The sequence below is a fragment of the Narcine bancroftii genome, chromosome 9 (assembly GCF_036971445.1).
Source record: "Narcine bancroftii isolate sNarBan1 chromosome 9, sNarBan1.hap1, whole genome shotgun sequence".
Taxonomy (NCBI): Eukaryota; Metazoa; Chordata; class Chondrichthyes; order Torpediniformes; family Narcinidae; genus Narcine; species Narcine bancroftii.
The window spans coordinates 1,691,535-1,714,268 of record NC_091477.1 but is presented as its reverse complement, the minus strand read 5'-3'; the positions used below and the strand labels follow the sequence as shown (position 1 = coordinate 1,714,268).

General features: G+C 44.2%; 1 protein-coding gene across 4 annotated transcripts in view; it reads right to left on the bottom strand.

Annotated features, from left to right (window-relative positions):
• The window catches only part of mgat4b (alpha-1,3-mannosyl-glycoprotein 4-beta-N-acetylglucosaminyltransferase B), a 166,950-nt gene that overhangs the window by 28,122 nt on the left and 116,094 nt on the right, over nucleotides 1-22,734 (bottom strand). For all 4 annotated transcript variants that reach the window (XM_069897971.1, XM_069897969.1, XM_069897970.1 and 1 more), the window contains one exon: nucleotides 18,817-18,931. In XM_069897971.1, the coding sequence (XP_069754072.1) occupies nucleotides 18,817-18,931 (115 nt within the window). The remainder of the gene's footprint in view (nucleotides 1-18,816; nucleotides 18,932-22,734) is intronic.

The window sequence follows — 22,734 nt, the reverse complement described above, 5'->3', positions numbered from 1 at the left end:
ATTTCAGTTGTTCAGTTGACACGATACAAGACTTGATACACAGTCGTGGGCAGGGGAGGAGACAGCCACTTGGCATGGAAGTTTAATTGTACAGCACAGGCTGTACCCTGGTTAACAGGGTCAAGGTGCAGAAGGATACATCACAGTGTGAAAGGAGCAGAGGCAGTATGATGTCGGGAAGGGACAGCCCAGGGATTGAGAGGAGTGATTGGATCAGTGCTTGGGGGTAGGGTGAGAGGGGCAGAAAATAAATAATGTATTCATGGCAACAGCAATTGGCATGACCAGTCATTTTCCACCTTTTAAGTGAAATATTGCAACATTGTGGTGTAAAATTCAAAGAAGTTTTGAGAATTGTTAAAGAGTAAATGAATAGTGCCCGATAAAGGTCCATCCAGATCACAGACTAACCTGTTCTGATGAGGTTTGTAGAGGTCATTATGACCTAATTATTTGCATTTCTAAAAACTTTTAACACTGATAAACCTCCTGCGCAACTTCTCAGGAATGTTCTAAAATCAATGTGTGATGTGATGTTTGATCAAAAGGGGGACTTTGTAACCTGCACGCAGTTAGAATCAGTAAAAAGACAGAGATGCTGCAGGAACTCAGCAGGTCTCGCAACATCCAGAGGATGTAAATGTATATAACCGACATTTCGGGGCTGAGCCCTTCCTCAAGGATGGAGCAAAAGGCAGGCAGGTGTCTGAATAAAAAGTCTGGGGAGAAGAAAGGGCAGGGGAAGGAGGACAGACCCACAGGCAAACGGTATTGATTGGACATGGAAATGATAACAGGAGAGGAAGGTGAGAATTGATCAGGGAGAGGGTGGCTCTGTGAATGCAGAGCTGGGGAAAGAGAGGAGGGGGAGAGAGAGAGAAAGGAAAGGAGTCATAGGAAAAGTTGGGGGGTTTAATGGAAACTGGAGGGTCCATGTTAATGGTGTCCACTTGGAGGAAATCGAGGGGATGGAGCCTAGTTAAAACCAACCATTTGGTGCAAGGCATAAAGTTACCTTGACCTCCATCAGATTTTGTTCTGAAATTGTTGCAGCACAGAAGTGTCATTTGTTGGACAGAGAGAGAGAGACAAACTGTGGACATTGGAATCCGGAGCTACAAGAAGTTGCTGGTGGGACTCAGTGAGTCAGGCAGTATCTGGGGGTGGGGGGAGAGATGGTCAGTCAATGTTTCAGGTCAGGACCCTTTATGAAGACTGAAGTAAAAAGGGGGTGATATTGCTTAAATGAACAGGGAGAGGGACCAGGATAGGGTATTTGGCAGAAGGTGGGAGAGGTAGAGAGACAGATAGAGGGAGAAACCACTTGGGGGGGGATGGAGGGAGGGAGTTACAGAGAAAAGTTAAAGAAGAGGATAAAGTTGAAGTTTATTGTCATCTGATTGTCCAACCCAACAAAACAGCACATCTCCGGACCGTGCACATGCTAGACTGAAGGTAGAAGAAAAAGATAAAAAATGAAGATGTATCTGAGGGATCACCAAAAATGAGAAAAATTGATGATAATACTGTTACACTTCAGGCTGGCCAGGAGGAGTATGATGTGACTCGCACTCCCTGCCAGGGATACCATTCCTTCCCACCCTACCCCAACAAAAAAAGGCCAACAAGAGGACAAGTGTGAAGGGACGACTGCAGTTTTGAGACAAGGAACACACTGGCTGACTTGTTCACATTTGAACGCAGATCAGCATATGGTTTGTGCTGGGGCGGTGAATAAAAATGTGCTGCATCCAACTCAGCACAAACAAACTGCTGGTCGCTTCCAGAGATGTGTGCCAGAGCATGTCCAAATGGTAACAGAGTGTTGTGTGTGTGTGTGTGTGTATATATATATATATATCTTTGGCTTGGCTTCGCGGACGAACACACACACACACGCACACACACACACGCACGCGCACACGCGCACGCGCACACGCACACGCGCACACGCACACGCGCACACGCGCACGCACACGCACACGCACACACACCGACCCCATGTCTTCTGTGGCTCTTCACAATTATGTGGCACTTGTGCTGGGGCATAAGGGAATTAAATAAAATGTAATCAATTGCTCTGCACTGTCAGACTGGCTAAATGCTGTTCACCACACTAGAACAACCAGTTCTTTCTTCTAAAGCACACATGTCAAACTCTGGCCCGATATAATTATATTTGGCCCGCAAGATCATTTCAAAAATGTATTAGAGGTGGCCCGCCCTGCAGCGAGAGCCGATGCTGTTTTTTGGTCATGTCACCCCCACCATCCTCCCCCTTCATTGCACATCCTTCCCCATTGTAACACGAGAAATTGTAACACGAGAAGTCTGTCGCTGTCATCAGCCGGCAAGCCAGTTGGAAGGCTCCCCGCACAACCAGTCACTTCTCCCACCTGTTGAGCGGTGCGGCGGATGGGCGAGCGCCTGTGATTTCCTGTCGGCACGACGGGCATGGCAGGCAGCGCACGGCCCCCGGGCAGCGCGAGCCCCGCGCGACTGGCGCCAGACGGCCCTTCCACAGCGCGAGCACACTTCTCCCGGTCGCCACAGCCTTCAGCGCTTGCACCCGCACGGACCCCAGGGACGGCTGGTTCGGACCTGCACGTGAAGAGAGAGATGGTGGCTGTCCGCAAAGGCTGATCGGCAGCCCACTGGGCCTGAGTGGGTGGGTAAGCAGGGGTGGGCAGAGGGTGTAGGTGAGGAGTAATGGGCAAGGGAAGTTATGGCGGTGCGAGGGGCAGTTAGAGGGAGGGATGAGTAGAAGGAGGGGTGGATAGGGAAGAGGTAAAAGGAGAGGGGCAGGGCGAGTAGGGGAGGGGTGATTAGAGGGTGAGAGACGGGTAGAGGGAGGAACAGGTTGAGGGGAGAGGCAGTAGAGGGGCGTGTATAGGATGGGGTGGGTAGAGGCAGAGCGAGTGGAGTGAGGGGTGAGTAGAGGTTGGGTAAAGGACTGGTCAGGTAGAGGGATGGTGGGTCGAGGGTGAATAGAGGCCTAGAGCCTGAGGAGTGAGCAGGAATTGCTGAGTCCTGATGCAGGCCAAAATGGACACAGCCTGTGAATGCTGACTACATCTCCACAGGGACCAAATAGGTTTCCCTCAGGTCAAGCAAAGGGTGAACTTGAGCTACCTACTCCTGACCTGTAACATTATCCTCCTAAAGTTGTATCCTAAAGTTTAACATTACATATGTTGAAAGAAGAGAAAACATGCAGATGTTGTTGAAAATTTTCAATAAATATTTAGTTCAGCCCTCGACTTAGTCCAAGTTTTTAATTTTGGCCCTCCGTGAATTTGAGTTTGACACCCCTGTTCTAAAGCATCGGTTAGTCTGGTCTCCACGAATGGCCCTTCAACGAAATGAATTTGCTGCACACACTTGCACGCTCTGGGGTTTGACTGCTCCTCCCAGCTCCCTGGGGAGGAGGTTCTTTATGGTGACTGTGATGGATTGCCAGCCAGTCCTCCACACCTCCCACTGAAGCAGCTGGTGTGAATTGATGGCTGATTAATTACAACCAGCCAGTGTCAAGGTCAGCACCACGCAATTCAATTACAGGTGCCAGCAACCTGGCTTCAAATTCACTGGAATCTATAAGGAGTTTGTATGCTCTCCCCATGTCAAACTTTCAAATCAAATGTTGTATTTGACAAACTATTACAGAGATACAGGGCATATAAGAGTCAAAATGTACATAGTTTCCTCACGAGTTGGTGTCCCGCGGTCCATAGGCTGGGTGTGGCCATCTCGATTCCTGTTCACATGCGCATTTTCAGTTGGTACAGTTGTGAGAGTTAAGCACCCTGAAAATATAGAATTCGCGCCCTTAACTCTCACACCTACATCACCCATAGGCAGCGAGTGAAGTACAAGTCGTGAACCCACCGTGTATTGCGCCAAGGGAAGACTCACACTGCATACAGGAATCAAGATGGCCACGGCCAGCCTATGGATCCTGGGACACTGACTAACAAGATAAATATGCACATTTTGGCCACACCCAGACTATGGACTGCATGTCATGCTCCTCCTGTGCCATGTGGGAACTCAGGGAGACTGTCAGTCTCCCTGAGGACGGGTACAGAAAGTGTGTCCAGCTGCAGCTCCTCACTTTGGAGCATCCGGGATGTGGAGAATGCAGTGGACAGCCATTTAATGAGTCCTTCACACCATAGCTTAAAGAGAGTAGAGAAAGATAGGGACTGGGTGGCCAACAGCAAGAGCAAAAACAGGAAGGTAGTGCAGGAGTCTCCTATAGTCGTTACCCTCCAAAGCAGATATACTACTTTGGATAGTGTTGGGGAAGATGGCCCATTAGGAGAAGACAGCAGTAGCCAGGATTGTGGCACCATGACTGGCTCCGCTGTGCAAGAGGGAGGGAAAAGAGAGGTAGAGCAATAGTTTTAGGGGATTCTATAGTAAGGGGAACAGACGGGAGCTTCTGTGGCCGCAAACAGGACACCTGGATAGTGTGTTGCCCCCCCCCCCAGGTGCAAGGGTCAGGGATGTCTTGGAGAGGCTGCAGGACATTCTGAAAGAGGAGGGTGAATATAGGAAGAAAGTGGGATGAGGTCCTAAAGCTGAATTTAGGGAGGTAGGAGATAAATTAAGGAGTAGGACCTCAAAAGTAATAATGTCTGGATTGTTACCAGTGCTACGAGCTTGTCAGAGTAGAATTAGCAGGAGAGATAGAATGAATATGTGGCTTGAACAGTCGTGGTGAAGGAGGGAGGGTTTCAGTTTCTTGAGGCATTGGAACCAGTTCTGGGGAAGATAGGACCAGTATAAACCGGACGTTCTCCATCTGGGCAGGGCTGGGATCAATGTCCGAGGGAGATTGTTTGCTAGCGCTGTTGGGGAAGGTTTAATCTAATGGGGCAGGGGGATGGGAACCTACAAAGAGTGAGGAAGGTGGTAGAGAGACCAAAGCTAGAGTTAGGAAAGAGGAAAAGAAAAATAGAGGGCAGAAAAGTCAAAAGCAAAGGATGCTGAGGTCACTGGATTCTAAAAGGGCCATGAGCATTTAAGGGCCCTTTATCTGAATGCCCGTAGTATTAGAAACAAGGTGAGTGAACTTGAGGCCCAAATCAGTTCCCAGGGATATGATTTAGTGGCCATCACAGAAATATGGTGGCAAGGTGGGCATGATTGGGAATTAAATATTCAAGGGTATCAGGTAGTACGAAAAGATAAAGGTGGTGGGGTGATGACAATATAGATCTAAGGAATAGAATGTTGAGTCCATCGGGGTAGAGATTGAGAATAGTAAAGGAGGGGAAAAAAAAATCACTGGTGGGAGAGTTGTCTATCGCCCACCAAATAACTATAGCACTGTGGCACAGGCCATTAACCGAGAGAGAGTTGAGGCATGTAAGAACAGAAGGCTATTGTCGTGGGGGGTCTTTACCTTCCACGTAGATTGGGAAAATCAAGTTGGTCAAGGGAGTCTGGAGGATGATTTCATGGAATGCATCCGTGAGAGCTTTCTTGAGCAGCATGTGAAGGAACCAACAAGGGAGAATGCTGTTTTAGATCTAGTATTGTGCAATGAGATAAGTAAAATTAATGATCTAGTAGTTAGGGACCCTCTTGGAAAAAGTGATCATTAGGTATGATTGAACTTCTTATATAGATGAAAACTAGTGTATTATACTTGAACAGTGGAGACTACAACAGGATGAGGGAGGAATTGGTCAGCATGAACTGGGAGCACAGACTAGTTGGCCAACAGTTGAGGAACAGTGGAAGACTTTTAAAGAGATTTTGCACAGTACTCAACAAAAATATATTCCTGTTAAAAATAAAGGCAGTAAGAGAGGGAAGAGCCAGCCTTGGTTAACTAAGGAAATAAAGGAAAGTATAAAATTAAAAGCTCGTGTACAAAGTAGCCAAGAGTCGTGGGAAACTGAAGGATTGGGAAAACTTTAAAAGGAAACAAAGGACATAAATGGGAAATAAGGGAAGGGAGGAAGGATCATGAAGGGAAATTAGCACAAAATATCAAAACAGGTAGCAAAATTTTTTATAAATGGAGGAGGGTGGCTCGAATCAACATGGGTCCCTTGGAAGATGAGAAAGGGAGATTGATATTGAGTAATGAGGAAATGGCTGAGGCATTGAACAGATATTTTGTGTCAGTCTTCACGGTGGAAGACACGTCCAGCATGGCAAAGAGTGGTGCTGAGGATGTGAAGGGAAGTGAGGGCCTCAACAAAATAATTGTTACAAAAGAGATAGTGATGAGCAAACTAATGGGACTGAAAGCAGACAAATCCCCTGGTCCTGATGGGATGCATCCCAGGGTAATGAAGGAAATGGGGGGGTGTTATTGTCAATGCATTGGAAGTCATTTACCAAAATTCTCTGGATACTGGGCAGGGCCCGGCAGACTGGAAGGCAGCAAATGTCATATCACTTTTTAAAAAGGGATGGAGGCAGAAGACGAATAACTATCGGTCAGTTAGGTCAACGTCTTTAGTTGGGAAAATGCTTGAAACCATCATTAAGGATGAAATAACGAGACATTTAGAATGAAGGGGTTCCATCAGGCAGACGCAGCATGGATTCAGAAAGGGCAGGTCTTGTTTGACAAACTTGGAGTCCTTTGAGGATATAATGGGTGTGAGGGGAGATAGAGGGAAACAAGTTGATGTTGTCTATTTGGCTTTCCAGAAGGCATAAGAGACATCAATAAGATACAGATGAATGGAGTTGGGGAAGTATATTGGCATGAATTGAAGATTTGTTAACTGACAGAAGGTAGAGAGTCAGGATAAATGAGTGTTTTTCTGATTTGCCAGTGGTAAGTGGGGTGCCACAGGGGACAGTGCTGGGCCCGCAACTGTTCACCATTTACACTGAATTTGGAAGAGGGGACAGAGTGTAGTGTAGCCTAGTTTGCGGATGACACTAAATTGACTGGAAAAGCAAATTGTACAGAGGATGTGGAAAGGTTCCAGAAGAATATAGTTAAGTTAGGTGAGTGGGCAAAGGTCTGGCAGATGGAGTACAACATTAGTAAATGCAAGGTCATTTATTTTGGTGAGAAAAATAGAAGAGCAGATTATTTTTTAAATGAAAAACTGCAGCATGTTGTAGTGCAGAGGGACTTGGGAGGGCTTGTGCATGAATCGCATAAAGTTGGGTTGCAGGTACAACAGGTTATTAAGAAGGCAAATGAAATGTTGGCCTTCATCGCTAGAGGAATTGAATTTAAGAACAGGGAGGACATGGTGCAACTCTACAAGGTCCTGGTGAGGCCACACCTGGAGAACTGTGTGCACTTCTGGTCTCCATACTTGTGGAAGGATAGACTGGCCTTGGAGGCCGTCCAGAGGAGAATCACTAGGTTGAACCCAGAGATGAGAGGGTTGTCCTATGAGGAGAGACTAAATCACCTGGGATTATACTCACTCGAATTCAGAAGAATGAGAGGAGATCCTCTAGAAACATATAACATTATGAAAGGGACAGATAAGATAGAGGCATGAAAATTGTTTTCACTGGTATGTGAGACCAGAAAACTAGGGGACTCAGCCTCAAGATTCAAGGGAGTAATAATGTCAACCTGGAAATGAGAAGAGAGCCTGAGAGTACAGCAATGGTACGTGGATATGAATAAATGTATTCCACTGGGAAAATAACATAGAATTTAAAAAATAACATCACAGTATTGCAACAAATTTGGGAACCGTACATGGAACACAACAAAGAAGGCCTACCGCGGACCTCCACCCCCTAAAATGACAGAAGAAGACGAAATGAACTGACCCAGTGTGTAAAAGTAGATGACACAAATTTCTTGTTTATTTTCATTATTTAATGGGTTTAATGTATTGTATATGTTGAACGTTTAGTGGGTGGGGAGGGGGGGTGAAGGAGGGAAGGAAGTGGGGGGAAAGGGGAGAAAATGACACTGTGTATATTCAAGAGGGAAATGTTTGTGTGTATTTTGGTCAATATGGTTCATAGTGTGAAAAATTTTAAAAAATTAAAAATTAAAAAAAAAATTCAGGGGAGTAGATTTAGGATAGACATGAGGAAAAACTGTTTTTCCCAGAGAGTGGTGAATTGGTGGAATTCTCTGCCCAGGGAACCAATTGTGGCTACTTCATTAAACATATTTAAGGTTCAGTTAGATAGACTTTAACATAAAAAAGGAATTAAGGGGGATCGGCAGGTGGGCGGAGTTGAGTCAATGATCAGATCAGCCATGATCTTATTGATGGTGGAGCGGCTCGACGGGCCGGATGGTCGACTCCTGCTCCTGTTTCTTTGGTTGTTATGTTATGTTATAACAAGGTAAGCATGCACATTTTGGCTCATACATGCCCTGTATCCCTGTTAAACTTTGTCAAATACAACATCAATTGTATAAATTAAGAAATTTCTTATATTTAAAAAATTCAGTTGTATTTGCGGATGAATTGAAGTTGCAAGTCAGGGAGTACCTGTATAAGAGGAGATTATTCAATGAAATGATTAGACCAAGTTTGTAATAGTGCGTTGCTATATGGGTAGTTATAGAGACGTACGGAGAAGTTAGTTTATGGCTATTTCTCTTCAATGCTGGTAAAAAATACACCAAAATCCTGAAGGAACTCAGCTGGTCTTTCAGTGCCCATTGGAGACAAAGATATATTATCGACATTTCAGGCCTAAGCCTTTCTTCAAGGAAAAAGCAGAATGAGCCAGAGAAGGAACTCTCAGAACACAGACAGTGCAGCCGGAGAGGAATCCAGACCGACACAAGGGGTTCATTGGATATGATGAGGGGAGAGGTGAGAATTGATCACGTCTGTGCGAAAGGAGACAGGGAAGGGAGAGACGGAGCTGGGGGAAGGGGATGGGGGAAGAAGGGAGGGGGAGGTTGGGGCACTCTTACATAACCCTGAGACTGCATGAACTCATTTAGCACAACCTTGCTCCTTCCATCATTTGTTTGTATTTTAAAAAACTGGTTGATTAAAATAAAAGGTTTAGAGAAATTCTAATCTGCCCATGTTTAGATCTCATGATCACCAGCAGTAACAATAATCAAACTTGTGTAACTTCAGCACCAATGAAGCAGGAGGAAAGAACCAGGAGTGTGGTGATTGAAAAGTAGTGAAATATTTTTTTTTTAAATTTAGACATACAGCACAGTAACAGGCCCTTCTGGCTCTTGAGCCCGTGCCACCCAATTATACCCAATTAACCTACAACCCCTGTCCGTTTTGAAGGGTGGGAGGAAACTGAAGCCCCTGGGGAAACACATGCAGACACTGGGAGAAGACATAAACTTCCTTCCAGATAGCGTTGGATTCGAACCCCAGATGCTGGTGCTGTGATAAGGGCTGTGCTATAACCATCTCTTAAATACATCCAGGCCACATAACAGTTAAATCAGATCAGATGTTCCTTTATCTGGCCAATCTTATTTGTTGCAAGGATTAATGTCAAACATATTATACATTTTCATTACTTGTAAAGGGAGTGAACAGCTGGTGTAAATTCCTAAAAGACACATCCAGCTGCTTACCTAATAACATTACAATTCCACGTTTTACATCAGGAACATTTTCAAGATTATTTCATTGTCATGTAATAAAACAGAGAATGTGGTATTACACAAAATTTTCTTTCGTCTACTGTAAGACAGGCAAAGATTCACTATTAGAAAAAAAAACGCCTGGCCGCCCCCTCTTCCCCCCCCCCCCTCCTCACATACAGCCAGAGAAAGAAAATCAAAAGGGAGTCCCCCCAGGGTCACTGAATGTCCATGGATTCAGCTCACAAAGACACAAAGCCTTCAGTCCGAACCATTGGCAACTCAAGCTCCTGATGCACACCTCTGACACGATCAGGATGCCTCCAGCACCCTGGTTCCAATTCCTGGTACCCCTTCAGCCAGTCTCGAGCCAGATGCTATACTCAAGGACCCCCAAGACCAAGGTCATGCTCTCTTTACTCTGCTACCGTTAGGGATAAGGTACAGGAGCCTGAAGACGAACACTCAGCAGGACAAGGACAGCTTCTTCCCCTCTGTCATCAGATTCCTGAATGATCAATGAACCACTTGGACTTTTTGTGCACCATCTCCATTTATTTTTGTAAGGTGGTTCATATGTTTGCCCTGTGACGCTACTGCAAAACTACGAATTTTGTGACTTGTTAATAATAATAACAATTACAGCACGGAAACAGGCCATTAGGCCCTTCTAGTCCGCACCGAACCAAACACCCCTTTCTAATCCCACCTCCCTGCACAATGCCCATAACCCTCCATCTTCCTCTCATCCATATACCTGTCCAACCTTTTCTTAAATAATACAATTGACTCCGCCACCACTATTTCTCCCGGAAGATCATTCCACACAGCTACCACTCTCTGAGTAAAGAAGTTCCCCCTCATGTTACCTCTAAACCTCTGCCCCTTAATTCTTAACTCATGTCCTCTTGTTTTAATCTTTCCTCCTCTTAACGGAAATAGTCTATCCACATCCACTCTGTCTATCCCTTTCATAATCTTAAATACTTCTATCAAATCCCCTCTCAACCTTCTACGCTCCATAGAATAAAGACCCAATCTGTCCAATCTCTCTCCATACTCCAGATGCTTAAACCCAGGCAACATTCTGGTAAACCTTCTCTGCACTCTCTCCACTCTGTTTATATCCTTCCTATAATTAGGCGACCAGAACTGCACACAGAACTCCAAATTAGGCCGCACCAACGTCTTATACAATCTCAACATCACCTCCCAACTCCTATATTCCATGCAATGATTGATAAAGGCCAGCATACTAAAAGCCTTCTTCACCACCCTATTCACGTGAGTTTCTACCTTCAGGGAACGATGTACCGTCACTCCTAAATCTTTCTGCTCTTCTGTATTCCTCAATGCTCTCCCATTTACCACATATGTCCTATTCTGATTCTTCTTACCAAAATGAAGCACCTCACACTTATCAGCATTAAATTCCATCTGCCATTTTTCAGCCCACTTTTCTAAGCAGCCCAAATCCCTCTGCAATCCTAGAAAACCTTCTTCATTATCCACTATTCCACCTATCTTAGTATCGTCTGCATATTTACTAATCCAATTCACCACCCCATCATCTAGATCATTAATGTATATAACGAACAACAATGGGCCCAATACAGATCCTTGAGGCACACCACTGGTCACCGGCCTCCAACCTGACAGACAATTATCCACTACCACTCTCTGGCCTCTCCCTTTCAGCCAATGTTCAATCCATTTGACTATCTCAAAATTTATACCTAAAGACTGCACCTTCCTAACTAACCTTCCATGTGGTACCTTATCGAAGGCCTTACTGAAGTCCATATAGACAACATCCACTGCGCTACCCTCATCCACATTCCTAGTCACCTCTTCAAAAAATTCAATCAGATTGGTCAAACATGACCTTCCTCCCACAAATCCATGTTGAGTACTCCTGATCAGACCCTGTCTATCCAGATGTTTATAAGTACTATCTCTAAGAATTTTCTCCATTAATTTACCTACCACAGACGTCAAACTTACAGGCCGATAGTTGCCAGGCTTCCTCCTTGAACCCTTTTTAAATAACGGAACCACATGCGCAATGCGCCAATCCTCCGGCACTATCCCCATATCTAATGACATTCGAAAAATTACCGCCAGAGCCTCTGCTATTTCCTCCTTCACTTCTCTCAATGTCCTGGGGAAGATCCCGTCTGGTCCTGGAGACTTATCCACCTTTATATTCTTCAAAAGCCTTAAAACTACACCTTTTGTAATCTCTATATTCCCCATATTTACCCAATTTGCTTTTTTTATCCCACATCTCCCAATATCCTTCTCCTTAGTGAATACCGAAGAAAAGAAACTGTTCAATATCTCCCCCATTTCTCTAGGTTCCACACACAGTTTTCCACTCTGATTTTCTAAGGGACCAATTTTGTCTCTAGCTTTCCTCTTACCATTAACATATTTGTAGAACTCTTTTGGATTTGTTTTCACCCTGCTTGCCATAGTTTTCTCGTACCTTCTTTTAGCTTTCCTAATTCCTCTCTTAAGATTCCTCTTACATTCAATGTATCTTTCAAACATCTCCTTAACTCCATGCTTCTTATATCTAATGTACGCCTCCCTTTTTCTTCGAACCAAGTTTCCAATATTCCTTGAAAACCACGGCTCTCTCAAACCTTTTGCCCCTCCTTTTAACCTAACAGGAACATAAAGCTTTTGCACTCTCAAAATCTGATCTTTAAAAGACTTCCATCTCTCTACTACATCCTGCCCATAAAACAAATTGTCCCAATGCACACCCTGCAAGTCCTTTCGCATCTCCTCAAATCTAGCTTTTCCCCAATCAAAAACCTCAATCCTTGGCCCTGATTTCTCTCTTTCCATAATGACATTGAAGCTGATGGCATTATGATCACTGGACCCGAAGTGCTCGCCAACACTAACCTCCGTCACTTGACCCATCCCATTTGCCAACAGTAGATCTAACACTGCTCCTTCTCTGGTCGGCACCTCTACATATTGTTGTAAAAAACTATCTTGCACACATTTCACAAACTCTAACCCATCCATTCCTTTCACAGAATGTGTTTCCCAATCTATATGTGGAAAATTAAAATCTCCCATAATTACAACCCTGTGCTTATCACAAATATCTACTATCTCCCTACAGATTTGCTCCTCTAGGCCTCGGTCCCCTCCGGGTGGTCTATAATACACCCCTACAAGTGTAACCTCTCCTTTCCTACTCCTCAGTTCCACCCAAATAGCCTCCGTGGATGTGCCCTCTAATCTATCCTTCCTAGGCACCGCTGTAATATTTTCCCTGACAAGCAATGCAACCCCACCTCCTCTTGCCCCTCCGACTCTATCACACCTAAAACAACGAAACCCAGGGATATTCAGTTGCCAATCACATCCCTCCTGCAACCATGTCTCACTAACCATGACAATAAATTCTGATATGAGCAGACTATAGCCTGATGTGAGACCTTTGACCGCAGTCTTCAGCAGGCCCACAGACTGCGCAAGTTCCTTGCCTCAAGTCACCACTGCATCATTCTGCATGCAATTTTGCCTCATTTTGATCCTTAAAGACCTTGGACCACTAGCTTGATCAAACCACAGCTGTGCAATTTTCACTTCACAGCAAGTCTGTATTAACACCACACGTTTTCTGGCCAGAACGTCTCAGGACTGACAGAGCAGAGCACTAGACAGCAGGTACAAAGGAACATAAGGGAGCCTGCAGCTATAGGGGACTGCTGCAAGTGGCATTTTCAGTTAAGTGGAGGCTGGATGATGGGGAAATCTATCACTTGGTAATGAATATTATAGACACTGGCAATCTAAATTAAAAACAAGGAATTCTGGAAACACTCAGTGGGTTTGGCAGCATCTGTGGAGAAAGATGACAGTTTAGTTCCAATGAAGGAACAAGAGCGGCAGAGGCCTGATATCATCAGATTTATCAGTAGACCTCCACTGACAGGGTGAGTTCAGGGATTACATTATTTGGCTGCACAAGAAGCTGCAGTTGCTAGATTTGGAGCAAAACTTTGATCATCTTGGTCCTCGTATTAAGCTTGTGCTCCTCGTTCTCGGCACCCTTCCCCATCACATGCCCACATCTCCAACTTCTCATCGCACTCCACACAGATCATGTATATAAAACAGTACAACACAGGAACAGACCCTTTGGTCCATAATGTTGGTTCCAAGGACTGCCAAAATTAAATTAAATCTCTTCTAATCTAAATATGTCCCTGAATGGTTTTAAACACTTCAAATATATATCTTAAAGTGATAAATTTGAACAATAAAAGCCTGAGAGATTTTAAAGAAAGGATCCAGACCTGAAACGTTGATGTTAAGCAAGAAAATCTGCAGACCCCGGGGCCTTGTGCAATACACAAATGTGTTGGAGAGACTCAGCAGGTAACACAGCATCCAGCACTTTTATGCATTGCACTGAACATCGATGGTTTATCTCTCTCCATACACGCTGCCTGGCCTGCCGAGTCCCTCCAGCTTCTCACTGTTTGCTCAAGATTGAGTTTCTCAAGCCCAAGGGAGATATTCTTAATGACACAACTTCAAAGATCAAAACAATCTAACAATTTCTTTAAACAATGTGACATGCCAAGGCTAAAGGTTGTGAGTGGGAAAATGCAAGACGAGCCATCAGCAAAAAATGAAAACAATAAAATGTATAGTGGTTGCAAACTGAATCAGAATATGCAGAAAGAAACCCAGTGCTGGGAGTTTGCTAAGAGTTCACATTCCACAGGGTTCTCTTCGATAGCACAAGCCAACATTATCCATACGATAGGTTAGGTTGTCACACTGAAGGTGTTGGCTGTTGCTCTCTCTGAAGGTTACAGATTCATGATTTCAAGCACAAGATCTGTCACTCTGGTCTATTACTGAGGGAGTGATGCACTGTTTGCATGGGATGGGAAACTGAGAATCCAGCTGACCACCTATGTTGATGCCACAGACAGCATGAATAGTTTGCCCAGAAAGTACAAGGGGAGCTCTTCCACATGTCCTGGGGAGGGGGAAGATTATCCCTCAACCAAAAATTGCTAAAACAATCTGGTTATTTGAAGGTAATCAAGAAAGTCTGCAGATGCTGCAGTCCAGAGTAGTACAATAAAGTGCTGGGGAAACTCAGCAGATCATGGTGCATCCATGAAAACCAATAGGCAGTCAACATTTCAGGCCTGAGCTCCACCTACTCCTGAAGAAGAGCCCAGTCTGGAAACGCTGACTGCCTATTGCTTTCCATAGATAGGTTTGAGTTCCTTATCATTTGAGTGCACATATACAACAAGACTAAACAGCTGACATACTGAGTTTCTTCAGTACTTTTGTTGATTTATTTGGTGATTTATCCCGTTATCTATGACATAACACAGAGTTATGGTATCGGTGCCTCAAGACCCACACCACCATGTTCAGGAACAGCCGCTCCCCCTCCACCATCAGACTCCTCAAGAACAAACTCAATCAGGGACTCGTTTAAGGGCTATTTGCACATTATTGATTATTGAATATTTATTTCTGTATTGAGATCAGATTATTTGTGCTTCTTTATTTACATTTTTCTCTTTTGTATTCGTATCTTTTGATAAGTACAGATTATAGCACTACAGATAAGTAGAAATTCTGCCAGTCAACAGCATTCCCTCACCGACTTCTTTGTGAGCTGAAAGACCAACAGTTTCCAGGCAGACCAGTGCATCATTCACTGAGTTGATGGTCTTCCAGCAGTTCTGGATCTCTGACTCTATGTGTCCCTCGGAACAGCCCATAGATCAGAGAGACCTCTGTCCCACTGCTGCTGGGGATGAACCATGACAAGGACTTTTGCATCCTTCTTCACACACTAGCAGCAAAAATCATAACCCCCCCCAGCCCCAGCCAGTCTGGGTTAGAGTCTCATCACATCCTCAGCCTGTCTGGCTTAGAGTCTCATCACTCCCCCAGCCCATCTGGGTTCAAGTTTCATCACTCCCCCAGTCTAAATGGGTTCGGGTCTCATCACTCCCCCAGGCCGGCTGGGATCGAGTCTTAGCACTCCCCTAACCTTTGTTAGGTGATTGGAATGAATCTGTTGTTGTCACTGCTCAATGAGTTTGCAACCTCTTTCATCGAATTCACCACCAGCCTGGCAAATACCCACAATCTACAGTCATCTCTGTTGTTTCTTCATCGTAAGCGATTACTTTTATTAATGATTAAAGTCGAGCTGGATAATAAAAGGAACACAAATCTCAATCTGTTAAAAACAATCTGCAGTGAATATCAAAATTGAAAATTTAATAACCATGAGTTATTAATGTTTGTGAACGGAGGAAGACATAATAATTTATTACTTTATAAAGCTTATTTCTTTATGTGTGCATCTGTCTCACATGAACAAAAGAAGCAAGCTACAAATGTAAATAAGCGATCCTGAACATGATCTTCATGTAACTGGCCCATCCCAGCAACATTTCCACAACCAGGAATGTGAACATGGTTCTCGAGTTGTGTTCACTAACCAGCAGATATTTCTTTGAACTAAACATTTGTCCTGGAGGCAATTTCCATAATTCCCAAAAGCTTCTTTGTAATGGGCACTCAAAGTTACAGAATTATCCTGAATGGACTGCCTAAAATGATGGAATATTTGTCATTCAAGGTAACTGGGATCCAAGAGAGTTCATTCCAAAAAACTCTGCAAAAATAAATATAGATATGCAGTGAAACCCCTGGTATTCGGGGCAACTATGGGGATTGGTAGATGCCAGATAAGCACGATTGGTGAACTCATGGCGAGGCACGTCAATTTTAAACCTTTGTATTTTCCGCTTCTTTCTGCTGGTTGCTTGAATTCTGGATAAGAGGGATTTTACTGTATTTACACACAAACACACACACTTCAGAAATGTTAGAAGTTTGGAATCTGGCTGTCAATAGTGGCCTGACTATGATTCTGTACAAAGGCTGCAGCACAGAAAGAGGCCATTCAGTCTATTACATCTGTGCTGACTCCATCTGAACAACTTGCTACCTCCTCCCACTTGGCCTCTGGTCTGCAGCTTTGCAAGGTTTCTCCTCACCAGAGATTTATCCAATTCTCTCTTGAAGGGAACAGTGGAACTTGTCCAGAGGTTAAATACTTTTCTGAAAGATTGAGGGATTGAGGAGCAGGGGAACTGATAAAAAGTATAATTCAGCCGTCATTGTTTTGAATGAGGTGCCGACTTGAAAGGATCTAGTGGTGTAGTCCTGCTCCTGTTGTCTTGTGTCTCCTCACTTCTGCGAGCAGTATGCTCCAGATTCACCCCATGCAGTTTGGAAAGGTCTTTCCTCAGGTCACTTTTATGTTACACTCGTTACCTCTAGTCCTTGAACTCTGCACCACGTGGAAAGGCACGGCACTGGAAACGTGGCACATTTCCACGTCACGTGGAAAGGCACGGCACCTCTAGTCGTTGAACTCTGCACCACGTGGAAAGGCACGGCACCTCTAGTCCTTGAACTCTGCACCACGTGGAAAGGCACGGCACTGTTCCCTCCATCCAAACTCCTCATTACGGGCAGAGAAGAAAACTGTGATCAAAGTTTATCGGCTTGATCATTAGTCCTTCAAATGCTCTGTCCAGCTGTGCACTTCACTTGTACAGAAACACAAAAACAGCAGATGCTGGAACCTTAAGCAAAATAAGGAGCTGCTGGAGGAACTCAATAGGCCAGGCAGCATCTGTGGGGAGAGATGGATAGTCAACATTTAGGACCCGACTGGAAGTTTCTCCTCATGGATGCTGCCTCACTCCCCAAGTTCCTGCAGTAGCTCATTATTTGATCATTTCATTTTCTGGAGTTCTCTTCAAAACCTCAACTGAGTTGTGGTAAAGCAAACAGCAATGTCATTGGACCATGAGAGGAATATTAGCCAGAGAGTGGTGAATTTATGGAATTTGCAACCATAGATGGTTATGAAGACCAGGTCAGTGGGTGTATTTAAGGCAGAGATTGATAGGTTCATGTTTAGCCAGGGCATCAAAGGTAATGGGGAGAAAGCCAGGCAGTGGTGCTGGGTGGGAAAATGGCAGTGCAAAGGCTGAATGGCCTATTTCTGCTCCTATGTCTTATGGTCTATAGTGTCTCCTCTCCTCCTGCTCCCACCATTTTATTCAGACACCTGCCTATTTTTGCTTAGCCCTGAAGGGCCCAGGCCCAAAACGTTGGTTACTCTTTACGTCCTGTGGATGCTGTGTGTGAGTTTCTCCAGCACATTTGTGTGTTGCTTGTCATTTGACCAAACAATCACTGTTAAACAAATTGCCCAACACTAAGGCATGAACAACAAAGTACAATTCACAGCTATGATCAATTTGCAAAGGAAAAACAGCTTTGGAAATAGTGTCCACTCAATGCTTCTTGCAAACAAAAAAGTATTGATGTTGCCTGATCCTGATTATTTCCAGCATTTTTCTCCCCGTATTGAATAACTAGCATCATATTTCAGAATTATGACATCACATGCACCTGAGATTCCTTTACCTGCGGGTGCAGCAGAATTACCACCATTTTGTAGTGCAAAAATAGTCTGTAAAAACATATAAACAATCAAACAAACTGTAAACAGATAACATAGGTTAACAAACTGACTGCAATACAGAGAGAACAAAAGAAAATCAATAAAGTGCACTAGTCAGAGTCCATAAACGAGTCCCTGATTGAGTTTGTCATTGAGGAGTCTGATGGTGGAGGGGGAGCAACTGTTCCTGAACCTGGGGGTGCGAGTCTTGTGGCACCTAGACCTCTTTTTGGTGTTGAGAACAGGAATAGGCTTGAAAGCAGCATGGAAAATGAAATTAGTAATCAAATGTCAAGATTAAAATGAAAGGGTCAGAAACTGAGGAGATAAGATGATCATGTGGTTTAATGGATTTTTGAAGGCAAATATTAATGCTTGTGGTGCCAGGGTATCACGATTAAAAATTGTATTAGTTTCATTGAGAAAGCATGGTAACAGGCCCTTCCACCAATGGGTCCATGCTGCCCAATTACCCAATTGACCTACAACATTTTTGAAGGGTGGGAGGAAACCAGAGCTCCCGGGGAAAACCCAGGCAGAAACAGGGAGAACGTACAAACTCCTTACAAAGAGCATGGGGGGGGGGGGGGGGGGGATTTGAACCTGGGTCGTTAATGCTGTAACAGCATGGTGCTAACCATCCAATCCTGAGTTTGGGGCTTTTAGTGTAGGAGGAGATTAGGAAAGAAGCAAATTGTACATTTTAATACCGGGTGCTTACCAATGAACCCCAGCTGGGAAAATTCCAGAATCATCCATTCTTCGGACGGTTGCTGAAGGGCAAAGTTCTTCATTGTGCTTAAATAATTGGGTCTCACCACAATGTCATCTTCCAGCTATAGATAGGAACACAAACACTCTTCAGTAAATAACCTTCTCCAAGCCATGCTGCTTCATAGCTTTTATATCTAGGGATTTAAAGCTGTAAAACACTGATAACAAGATTTCAATGGTGTAGTCTTGGATGCTCACAGACTTACAGACTCAACTCTACTTTCAATAACTCCCTTCAAACTGCCGTGTAAAATAGGGTTAACTGGGCAATTTGCACGGAGAGCAACCCAGTTAAGGGGCAATTTGAAAGGGTCCAACCCGATCAACTCAGTGAGAACCTAACTTAGTCCCTGACTGACCTCAGAGGTGTTCAGGGAACCCAGTAAAACTTACCCAGGCATTCTGGTCTGGCAGTTTGAAAAGGGAAATCTCCCTTACCCATAATCTCTCGTGCCGCTGGAACTGCTCTGGCGCTCCCGCATTGAGCCGTCGCTGCGAACCTGAGCGGCATGCTGTGGCAGCAAGCACCCCTCCCCCATACACGGCAGAGCCATGGTGCTGGGGTGGGTGGTGGCAATTGACATTGGGGATAGCGATTGACAGGGGTGGCGATTGACATGGCGTGATGCGCCTCTCACCGCGTCATTGTGGGGGTGGGATCGCCATTAAATGGTCGGGTTGGCAAGTTAACAGATAGGTCCATCTGCGATTTGAAAGGTGCAACCTGCACCCATGACCCAATAATCGCACTAGGTCCCAGGAGGGATACCCGGGTATTGCGATTTGAAAGCCATTCGAGAAATATTAAAATAATATTTAACCTAAATTGCAAGGGGTGTTTCTCCAACTATTTATTTGGTGGGGGGGGGGGTGGAAAGAGAGGAGATTTATAATGCACAGAGAGAGGTCATACAAAATTAGCCACAGGTTTACACTCACCTCCACATGGAAATGTTGACTGAAGGGAACTGGAGAGAAAGTTTTTTTTAAACTGCACCATTGTAAGTTGCTACTGCATTATAGAGCAAAAAATAGTACAGGGGAAGGCCTTTCTGCCCACCCTGCCTGTGCCAAACATGATGCCCAAATCAATTAAAACTACTGCTTGCATATGATCATATCCCTTCCAAGTGAAGCAACATTTCATTTGTGGATGTGCAGAAGTCATCTACTGCCTCCTAGCAGACTGGGAGATTGCTTCAATGAGAACCTCGGGCTCCTTCCGCCACAATAGTGGGAATCTCCCATTGGCCATTCATTTCAATTCCTTGCCCGATTCCCATACCCATTCTCAGCCTCTGATTCTCCAGAGGAAACAACCCAAGTTTGTCCAACTCTCTCCATAACTCCAACCTTCTAATCAATGCAATATCCTGGTAAACTTCTGTCCCCTTTCCAAAGCCTCCCTGTAATGGGGCGAACAGAATTGCACACAGTCTTCCAAGTGTGGCCTAACCAAGGTTTTATATCACTGAAACAACATCCTTCACCTTATATTCGAGCTCATCCATTATCACATGTACTGAAAATGCAGTGATAGAGGTTCTTTGCTCTGACCAAAGAAGCCAAACATCCGATGCACCTTCTTCACCACCCAATCTACTTGTGTGGCCTCTTCAAGCATACATGGACTTGTGTCACCAGATCCCTCAACACATCAATGGTACTGAACCCTGCCAATAACTATATACTTCCCCCTACACATAGCCCCCAGTCCAACACCTCACATTTTTCCAGTTTAAACTCCATTTGCCATTCTGCCCCCCATATCTCTAACTGATCTATATCCTGTTTTATTCTTGAAGCCATCTGCACTATATCCACAATTCCACCAATATTTGTTGTCATCTGCAAATTTACTGAACCCCCACCTACCCTTTTATCCAAATTCGTGATATATACCAAGCCACTGGTTCCAGGCAGAACAGAATCCTTCTACCACTACCCTCTGTGGGCAAGACAATTCTGAATCCAAGGTTTCAATTCACCATGGATCAACCTACCATAAGGGATCTTGAGAAATGCCTGATGAAAGTCCATGTAGGCCTACCCTCATCAACCACTTTCATCTCTTCCTCTAGAAACTCAGTAAATTTGTAAGACATCACCTGCCCCGTACAAAGCAATGTGACAGTCCCTAATCTGCCCTTGTCTTTCCAAACGTATGTAAATCTTATTCCAATGCATCCTCTTCAACAGTTTCCCATCCATTGATGTCATCATCACAGAGAATGATTCCTCGGATTATCCCGATTTCCCTTCTTGAACAAAGGATCAACATTGGTTGCTTCCCAGTTCACTGAGACCTCTCCTTCTGCTAATGCCGATACAAAGATCTTTGTCAAGGCCTCAGCAGTTTTCATTCTAACCCCTTTCAGTAAGCAGATAAATATCCCACCAGGCCCTGGGGACTTATCCCCCTTAAAACTCCTCAAAAGACCCATCTTGGTGTGAAAATGCCCGAACACATCATCATTCTCCACACTGCTCTCACCACCTTTTGCCTCTTTCTCCTTGGTTTATACCGAGGCAAAATACTAATTTAATAATTTGCCCACTTCCTCCAAGCATAAATTCCCTTCTTTGTCCATGAGCAATCTTATCCTCTCCCTAGTTATCCTCCTGTTTATAATAAAATGCCTTGGGTTGTGAAATCATTTTGCTGTTAGAAAGTTCTGAGTTAAGTTTATTAATTAAAAATTGTTGACAGGAACAAAAAAAATTGCCTGATTATAAATAGGTGGAACACGAGGTCAGTCAAGTAGAGGCTCACATGAAACATTATGTCAACATGGACCCTGATTTTGACATCACAAACACAGCCAACATAACTGCACATTGAAAATCTATTTGAATCAGTTATCTGAAAGTAAGTTGTGCGCATGTGGGGAAAAAACAAAACAGATTTTCAGCAAAAGGTCGGAAGAACATGAGAAAACACTTCAGTAAATTTAGCCAAAATGGTTGACCTGCTAAGATTTTTAAGTTTAAATTTAGACAATTTAGGCATTTTGGCCCATGACCCATGCCACCCAATTAACCTACAACCCCAGTACCTTTCAAATGTTGGGAGGAAACTGGAGTCCCCAGGGTAAACCAACACAGACACAGAGGGAACGTATAAACTACTTAGCGCAGGATTCGAACCCCACTCCCAATCGCTGGCGCTGTAAAGGCTTTGAGCTAACCGCTATGCCAAGCGTTTTTGGAACCTGCTGTCTGATACTGGAAGCAATTTAATCATTATCAGAAACTAGCTGGATAAATACATGCAAAGAAAGTGCAGGGTGCAGGGAAATGACGGGGGAGATGGAAGTAACTTGTGAAGCCCTTCAAAACAGTTGACAAAAGCATGATGCATGAGCTCCTATCCTTTATCATTCTCTGATTGCCAGCATATAATGAAGTAGAAGGTGCATGTAACATGCTTGAAGGAGTAACCCAGAGTCATGCTACCAATCTCTTACTGTCAGAATTGAATTGTTTATTGCCACGAGCACAAAGATATAGTGAAAGCTTTGTTTTACATGTTATTCTTTCTTTCTTTCTTCTTTGGCTTGGCTTCGCAGACGAAGATTTATGGAGGGGGTAAATGTTATACAGTCAAGTCATCTCATGCTTAAGTACAGCATGCAGCGCAATAACAAAACAAAAGTGGAGGGTGTATTGTGACAGTAAGTCAGAGTGCTGGGCATAGTGTTACATAGGTTTTCGAGAAAGGTATTGTGAAAACAGAAACATTTGTGCCTAAATTCATCATAAACACAGCGCACACTAGGACGCTCCCAATTGCTTGTCAAGAACAAGGTTATTACTTGAAATTTTAAGATGATGACCTGAATAAAAGTGCTTGAAACATTCTCAG